General features: G+C 61.6%; 1 protein-coding gene across 1 annotated transcript; it reads left to right on the top strand.

Moving 5' to 3' along the window:
* The first annotated feature begins 377 nt into the window (after positions 1-377).
* Positions 378-7,350, top strand: FGF3 (fibroblast growth factor 3). Its single transcript, XM_068556163.1, has 3 exons — positions 378-597; positions 2,945-3,048; positions 7,030-7,350. The coding sequence occupies exons 1-3, from the start codon at positions 378-380 to the stop codon at positions 7,348-7,350; spliced, it is 645 nt and encodes a 214-aa protein (XP_068412264.1).
* The last annotated feature ends 1,213 nt before the right edge of the window (positions 7,351-8,563 follow it).

The following is an 8,563-nucleotide window of genomic DNA, read 5'->3' as shown; positions in this document are numbered from 1 at the left end:
CGGCTCGACGGCTGGCCGCGGGGGTCGAGTGTGCGCTGGCGGCGCCCGGCCCGAACCCCGCGCCCCGCCGGGCTCCCCACCCGCCCGGCCTCCCGCCCCTCCCGCGCCTCCGCCTGGGGACCACGTCGGCCTTTGGTTGCCCAACCGTCTTTTCTTTCAGCTCTTTGCGCAGCAACGGAAATTTCACCCGATCCTGGGTGAAAATTAAAGGATCTCTCTTTCTCTCTCCCCCCCGCCCCCGCCCCTCCGCTTCGCTCCCCTCCCCCCACTCCGCGGAGCCGGCTCCGCGCGCCTCGCCCCGGCTCCGCTGCCGTCCCTTCCATGGGCGCCGCGCTCTGCTGCAGCCGCCGCCTCCGCGGGGCGGGCGCGATGCCACGATGGGCCTGATCTGGTTCCTGCTGCTCGGCCTGCTGGAGCCCGGCTGGCCGGCCGCGGGCCCCGGGGGGCGGCCGCGGCGCGATGCGGGCGGCCGCGGCGGAGTCTACGAGCACCTCGGCGGGGCGCCCCGGCGCCGCAAGCTCTACTGCGCCACCAAGTACCACCTCCAGCTTCACCCGAGCGGCCGCGTCAACGGCAGCCTAGAGAACAGCGCCTACAGTGAGTGTGCGGCCCCGCGGCGCCGCGCGGCGCATTCCCGGGGCGGGGGGAGCGGTGCCCAGGAGGGGCTGGTGCGCGAAGGGTGCCCAGGAACGCAGACCACCCCTGCTGCCCGAGGGGGACCGCCGGGGTGCCCTGGCCTCCCTCAGCGTCCGGGAGAAGAGCGAGAGTGGAGCTGGGGTGGGGTGGGGGGCGGGACACGTCCGAAGAGGGCTCGGGGCAGTGGCTGCCCGCTGTCGGGCCGGCTGGCCTGGCCGAGCCTGCCCCCAACCCCGCCCGCCCGTTCGTCCGAGGGGGTGCGAGGTAGGCCGCCGGGGGCTCCCTGCTCGGCTGGGTTCGGAGGTCCTGCCAAGTTTGAGCCCTTTGAGTTTCTCGGAGAAAAGGCCCTGGACAAGGCATTTATCATCCCCTTTATTATTTTGACGATTTCTCCTCCTCCTGCCGACCCCGGGGCGCCCCGACATCCCCTCCGCCCTCGCGGCTCGCGGCCGCCCCGCGCCGCCTCCGCGCGGAGGACACTCGCCCGGACAGAGCGGGGCTCTGGGGAGGCGGCCGCACGGATAGAGAATCGTGTCCCCAGACCGGAATCCCCAGCCTTCCCGCCTCTACCTTTGGCCGCAGAGAGACAGGCCGGGTGGGCGCCCCGGCCGCCGGGTGGGGGGCCGCGGGCTGCGGCTTAGGAGCACGCAGGGGCGTCTGCCTGGGTCTGGGGGCGCAGATACACTTTCACCGCGCCAAGCAGCCAGGACCCGCGCCCGGACTGCGCTGGAGCCGGAGTCCCGCGAGGCGCCAAGGTTTGGTTCCTTCGGCCAGGGGGGACCCGGGCTCATGCTGAGCCCTCCTTGGAGGAGCGCAAGGCCAGGGGGCCTCGAAGCGGATCCGCTCGGTGGGGAGCAGGAGGCCCGAGGCAGGAACTCAGTGGGGAGCGTGGGAGCGGGGCCAGGGTCTCGGGGGTCCTCCGCTGCGACCCGCGCTCTGCTCCCTCCCCGGGCGCAGGAAGTGGTGCGGTGGATTCAGGGCGGCGGCCGGAAAACTCTACTTCCTCCAGGAAAGCCGCAGTCCCGCGAGGGCGTCTTCGGCAGACGCCTCCGGAGCCGCGCGGTGGGAGCCAAATGTTGCCAGGACGTCCCTGCGCTCAGGACGGGGTTACGGGAGCGCCTGCACTCGCCTAGTAGCGATACCTCGTTTCTCTCCAAATCCAGTCTCCTCCTGGAGTCGCAGAGCATCCAAATTCTTGGGGCATCCAAGGCGGGCAGCCCATAGGCTGAGGGAGGAGGGCGCGCGCCTGCAGCCGCCCCTGTCCCGCATCCAGATGCGCGCTTCTCTGGTTTTCGGGCCGGCGCCGCGGAATCCGCCCAGCCTGCGTCCGGGGGACGCGAGAGGCCCGCATCCTGCACCCCCGCACGCTCCGCACAAGCCTCCGGCGGCCCGCGTCTGGGCCCTATGATGGCTGACGTGTTCGGGGCCAGACGCACTGCCAGAGATGCGCCCCCTGGAGAGGGCACCGGCTGTTGCCCCAGCCGCCCTTCCTCGGAGCCATTCTCGGGGGACAATGGCCCCACCTGGGGCTTCGTTGCAGGCCCCCGGACAAAAGTGCTTTCGGGTCCAAAAGGGAGGCGTTGGGGGAGATTTAACCTTTCTTACATTCAGTGGAGAGCGGTGAGCGCAGGTGGCTTCCCTTTGTGAGCTCCCGGGTCTAACCCGGCTTCCTGCCAACATCCTGTAACCTGCATACAGGCCCGAGACAATGATCTCACGCCCACGTACCTTGCTAGCGGGTTTGGGTGGCACCCAAAATGCACCCCAGTGGATTCCATTATCAACTCACCTCACCAAGGGCCCAGCTCCCTCTCCGGGGCCTCTCCTAGCACTCCGGTGCCGCCAGTGAGCAAGGGAGTCCAGACACCGGTGCCGCCAGTGAGCAAGGGAGTCCAGACACCGCTATCGGCAGCAGGGGTTTGAATCCCAGTTCAAACACCTGTGCGCGGTCTTGGGCAAGTCACACAGCCCTGCAGTCTCAGCTTGCTTGTCTGGCCCATCATGAAACTAGCTCGCCGAGTAGCGGAGAGGCTCCAGGGGGCTCCATGTCCGGCAGAGAGTCAGCACGGAGAAATACTAGTTTTATTATTTCCCTCCCAGGTTTGAATTCTTCTCCTGCACCTCCCACCCAGGCGTTTCTCCCTCCCCTGAACTTCCAAAGTCACCCCCTTTGGGCGTGTGCTGCCCTCACCTCCCCCTCCCGGAGCTGGGCTTGGCTTTGGGCAGGGCCATCAGGGGCTCAGCCCTCACCTCTGTCTGGGCTCTGTGGGAGGTGGAGGGAGTGATGGGCCCTCCTGACTCTTCCCAGGTATCCTGGAGATAACAGCGGTGGAGGTGGGCGTTGTGGCCATGAGGGGGCTCTTCTCCGGGCGGTACTTGGCCATGAACAAGAAGGGACGGCTCTATGCCTCGGTGAGTCCAATTGTTCATGTGGGGAGGGTGGGCACAGATGGAGCAGCCATCTCCCTTGAACATCACGTCAGAGGGCATAAGGGGACATGCGCAGTAGGATGCTTTGTCCGGGGACGTGCAGGACCGAGCTGGGACCAGAACCCCAGGTCCCGTGGCTCCTCGACCAATGTTCTTATGGCTGCTTCTGTTTAGAGGCAGCTCTTGGCTGGGCGGCAGACACGCCCTATGTTCTCCAGTGCTGTCCGGTTAGAAAATGTTCCTGCAGCCATTCTGTGGTCACCTTCAAGGTAGCTGAGAGCAGGGGAGAGATTGTCCCCCAAATTTCTACCAAGATAAATGGACTCTAGCGGGTCTTGGGATGAAGCAAGGATGTGCGTTGGGCAAAAGCTCTTCTGTGGGCTCCCCCAGAGCTCTCCTGGGAGTGAGGAGGGGAGGAAGCAGGGCACGGCACAGCCAGGTCTTCCCAAGGGTGGAAAGGCAAGAACTGTGAGTTCATAAAAGGGAACCAAGAGGAAGGGAGACAGGACCCAGGTCCCAGACACACAGGTTTGGAGCCCAGTCTAGGCACCGCCTGGGTCTCTGCAACAAAAAGTGTCCTGTAACTCTGTGGGCATTGGCAGTGTCCCTCCCCCAAGGGCGGGGAATACACGGAGTAAAATACATGTACTGGGAAATTTGCTACCTCCAACTAGTCATTACATGCAATTTGGCTGATACTCCCTGAGCAATGAGAGGTTTTCCATCCACACATCACCTAGACGACGCAGCCGAGGACCAGTTACCTTTCTCCATTCAGTCGTGTTTGCAGGGGAAACACACCAACATTTCCCCGCCCCTCTGAAGTCAGGCAAAGCGCGATCAAGAATTGCAGGGGAATCCTCCTTTAAGCAGATTATTTCATCACAGATTTTTCACGGCTTTGCTAAAGGAACTGCAGAAGTTGGAATGTACCCATTTGTTTTCTCTGACCCAGAGGCCCCTTGACAGAAACTGTGTCTGAGAGGAGGGACCCTTGGATGCCCAGCCTTTTTCTGTATGTACTTCTAGAGTCTGCAAGCACCAGTGGTGGTTTATAAGGACACGCCCTTAGCCCGGGGTCTGGTCTGACTTTTCTTGAGGTGGACGGTGGCTCTCCAGACCCCTCCGGCCCTGCGGCCCTGGTGTCAAGTGAGCAGAACTGACTTTCTCTTCCCTGAAATGGTCTCAGACCACCCACAGTTGCTCCCATGCCTTATGGAGAGGGGACACCTCGTTGGCCTGCAGTGCTCGTGCAGGTATTATGGACCAGAGAGGGCCTTTGTTCACGCTGGGAAAGTTCACAGAGTGGGGCAGGTAGGGCTGAATCAGGAGGGAAACCCCAGGTCTCTGCCATCTCTTCCGTGGAAGACCCAGGCCCAGGGCTTTCGGGGACAGAACAAAGCATGCCCTGGGGGATCCCAGTGGGGCAGAATCTCCCTGTGGCTTCTGTCCCTGAGAGCTGACAGCGGTGGCTTTGGAGACGGAGAAGAGGTTCTCGGGCCCACCCGGGATAGCCAGGAGGTCTAGCTGGATGGGGTGGAACTTTCCAGAGCACCTGGCAGGGAAGGCCTCACTGCTTTGCAGGTAGCCTGGGAGGTGAGGCAGCCTGGGTGCCATCCCTGCCACCTGCCCCCCCCGTCCCCATCCTGCCACCACCAATTTGCCTGCAAGGGCTGCTCCCACTGCCCTGCCTCTTGGCTGTCTGAGTTCCCTGGTCTTTGCCATCACCCTGCTTCCCACCCTCCAGGCTAGCTCATGCACTCTGTGAGTCAGTGGGCCTTGCACCCTCACAGCCCCCAATTCCAGCACTGATCTCCCTTCTGAGTTATAGATGCCCCCGAAATGTCATGACAGCAGAGGACAGAGACCGCCCTGGCAGAGGGTAGCACACCCCAACAGAACCCAGCAGCTCCCCTTACTCCTCTGCCGTAATTGTTACCCCACCGGCCACTCACTCAAGCCCAAGGTCAGCTGGGAGTCCTGGTGGACACCTCCTTCTCTCTCAGCCCCACATTCAGTCCGTCTCCAAGTCCTCGAATATACTTCCTGAATCTCTCTCTTCAATTTCTGCCTCCCTCTGCCTTATTCCTGTGGCCAGTGCCGTTATAACTCAGACCCTCATCATCTCCCAGCTGGACCATCACAACAGCCTTGGGACCCAGCTGCTGGCTTCCAGGGTCTCCCTCCTCCAGTCCATCCTCCCTCCCTTCCGTCTCCTTCCACCCATCCATCCATCCATCTATCAACATCCATCCATCCATCCATCCATCCATCCATCCATCCCTCCACCCATCTATCAACATCCATCCATCCATCCATCAACATCCATCCATCCCTCCACCCATCTATCAACATCCATCCATCCACCTATCGTTCCTTCCATCAGCATCCATCCACCCAACCATCCATCCATTTATCCTTCCATCCATCCATCCATCCATCCACCTGTCCTTCCTTCCATCCATCCATCAGCATCCATCCACCCAACCATCCATCCACTTATCCTTCCATCCATCCACCCATCCATCCACCTATCCTTCCTTCCTTCCTTCCATCCATCCATCAGCATCCATCCACCCATCCATCCATCCATTTATCCTTCCATCCATCCATCCGTTCATCCATCCACCCATCTATCAACATCCATCCATCCATCCACCTATCCTTCCTTCCTTCCTTCCTTCCATCCATCCATCCATTTGTCCTTCCATCCATCCATCCATCCATCTGGTACTCATTCCTGCATTCCTCACTGTCCTAGGCACTTACCATACGTCATACTCTATGCTAGGTACCTGCTCAGGGATCTTCCTACAATGAAAATCCACTCATGTGATGGCCTCTGGGAACTCCCCATTACCCACAAATTATCACCCAGATTCCTCAGCTCAGCTCACGGAGGAGCCACCCGGAGCACCTCCTGCTCCCGCCTCCCACCATCACTGCATAGCTCGTGTCCCCGCTCCAGGCTCTGGAGCCCGTGGTCCTCCAGAGCAAGACCCGCTGCTCACCACCCGCTGCCCCTGCCTTTGCCTGAACTCTCACTGCCTGCAGTGCTTCGGCTCCCAAATGCATGCCCTCCCCTCCAGGGGTCACCCCACGGGGAAGGTATCTGGCCACTCTGTGCACGCCTGCCTGGTCCCCGCCTCCGCCCTGCCCCGGCCGGCTCTCCTGGAGCAGCTCCAGGTGCTGGCGAGGCCGAGCTGGAAGAGCAGCAGCCCCGGGGGGGGCGACGTCTGACAGCAACAGATAGAATTGTAGCTGGTGGAGCCCAGGGCTGGGGGGACTCTGGGTTGGGGTTATGGGGGAGGCACCACCACCCCGATTCAACCAAAGCTCTCCAGCCTTATCTCTGGGCTCCCGTGTCACTGGGAAGAGGTGTTCGGTGCTTGACATCTTGCTTCCTGAGGTCTTTTGGGGTCCCAAGCTGCCCAATGCGTGCAGCTGGCCCCGAACAGCCTGTGACCCCTGAGAATGGGGCTGCAGTCTGCTGGGCACTTGCACTCAGTAGCTGCTCCCCTTCCTCCCTCTGCAGATGGAGACAGACCCCGAGGGTCTCCTGGTCCTGCCCCGCGGTCAGTGCCAGGGGGGAAGCCCAGTCTTTCTGCGCAGATTTCCCTGTGCCCCCAGCCCTGCCTCTTGGCACAGTACGGGGAGGGAAGCAGTTTGGGGGATGGCCCTTGGCATGCCCATCCACCCACAGCTGAGCTGGCATAGGTATACCCACCCCTCCTCTAGCCCCTGACTGGAGAGACCCCACAGCCGCCCGTGGGGACACTGGTGAAAGCTCCTTACATTCTGAGTTTGCACCTTTGTCCCTCCAGACACCCGCCTCCAAGAGGGCAGGGACCCACCTTCCCCACCCTGCCCCGGGCTGGCACAGACCCCTGCTAAGGGCATCCCTCCCTGCCCACATCCTCTTGGCCTCCGTGCCGCTGACCTTGGCCCCTGCCCGCCCCACAGGAGAGCTACAACGCCGAGTGTGAGTTCGTGGAGCGCATCCACGAGCTGGGCTACAACACGTACGCCTCCCGGCTGTACCGCACGGTGCCCGGCGGGCGTGGGACCCGGCGCCAGCCCAGCGCCGAGAGACTGTGGTACGTGTCTGTGAACGGCAAGGGCCGGCCCCGCAGGGGCTTCAAGACGCGCCGCACGCAGAAGTCCTCGCTGTTCCTGCCTCGGGTGCTGGACCACAAGGACCACGAGATGGTGAGGCTGTTCCAGGGCGCGGCCGGGCTCCGCGGCAGCCAGTTCAGGCCTCCAGGCAGGGCCCCCCAGCCCTGATGGCAGCGGCGGCGGTGACAGCGGAGGAGGCTGCAGGTCCGGAGAGGCCAAGCTTAGCCCCCGCCTGGGGAGCGGAGGCTTTGCGCATCCCTGCCCCCCGGCGGGGCTCCGAGCTCAGGCCACCTGGTTGGAGGGTGCGGACCAGCCGACGGACGCCTAGTGTCCACGGTCAAAGCTGACCCAGTGTGTGCAGGGATCCGTCTCAGACTCTCCTCTGCCCTGCCCCTGGCTGCATCAGAGCTGGCTGCTGTTTCCGGGGCCAACAGAACACGTTCCCAACTCTTCCTGCTTCTCTCAAACAAGGGTCACGTCGGAGCTAGGGGCCCCACGTCGTGGCTCGGAGGGGGCTGCTTTAAACCGGGACACCTGTGGATTTACGTCGGCCAGGAGGACCCCCACCACCCACGTCTGGCCGACTGAGGCATCTCCCTGCCGGGCAGCCGTGGGACAATGGGGGCGGGAGATGTGTGTGATCAAAACATTAAAGTATTTTATTCTACTTTGTTATTTAACGGATAATGATGCAGCCTGAGGAAACATTTGCAGTTTTTACTTGCATATATTTGCTTATGATGATGGCAGAGTCCATGCCAAATCGATGTTTTCAGATGTAAGATTGTATTCTGAGAAACTGGGCGAAAGATGCATTTTAATCCCCTGGGTTTGAAAGTCAGTATTTTTTTGAAACTGATAGATGGTTTGTGTGGATGGAAAGAAGAAGCTAATGCGCATGTGTGTGTGTGAATTCCCCTGAGTGCTTGCGTGTGTGTGGATACGTTCCTGTGTCTGTGTGTGTGTGCGTGAGTGTATGCATGTAGGTGTGTTTGTGTGTTCGTGTGTTCCTGGTTGTGCATAGATGTGCACATGTGTGGAGAAAGAGAAAGAGAGAGATCTACTTTGTTTAGAAATCCCCAAAACTCCCTCTCTCCTGAAGCTGTGTGCTTCTCCGTGGACTATTTTGAGCACTTGGGCTGCAGGCCAGGTATGGCCATCCCCCATCTCCTTCATCCTCGCAACCTACCACCAGGGCCTTGAGCGTTCCTGCCTTTGCCTAAGAAGTCGAGGCTCAGAGAGGTGATGCGATTTGCTGGAGTCCGCAGCCAGTAGGTGGCCCGACTAGCTGCCGTCCCTACCCGCCCCCCAACGCCTGCTTCCCCAACAGTGCTGGTGGGCGGGGTCGCCTTGGGCAGGCCCAGGTGAGAGCCAAATGGCG

The sequence above is a fragment of the Eschrichtius robustus genome, chromosome 11, assembly GCF_028021215.1.
Source record: "Eschrichtius robustus isolate mEscRob2 chromosome 11, mEscRob2.pri, whole genome shotgun sequence".
Lineage (NCBI taxonomy): Eukaryota > Metazoa > Chordata > Mammalia > Artiodactyla > Eschrichtiidae > Eschrichtius > Eschrichtius robustus.
Note: the sequence above shows the minus strand (reverse complement) of the source record. Positions and strands in the feature narration are given on the sequence as shown.

Excerpts from the sequence above, each read along its gene's own strand:
- FGF3 (XM_068556163.1), top strand. The coding sequence starts at position 378 with ATGGGCCTGATCTGGTTCCTGCTGCTCGGCCTGCTGGAGCCCGGCTGG. Across the intron at positions 598-2,944 it reads CCTAGAGAACAGCGCCTACA|GTATCCTGGAGATAACAGCG; the intron begins GTGAGTGTGCGG and ends GACTCTTCCCAG. Across the intron at positions 3,049-7,029 it reads AGGGACGGCTCTATGCCTCG|GAGAGCTACAACGCCGAGTG; the intron begins GTGAGTCCAATT and ends CCCGCCCCACAG.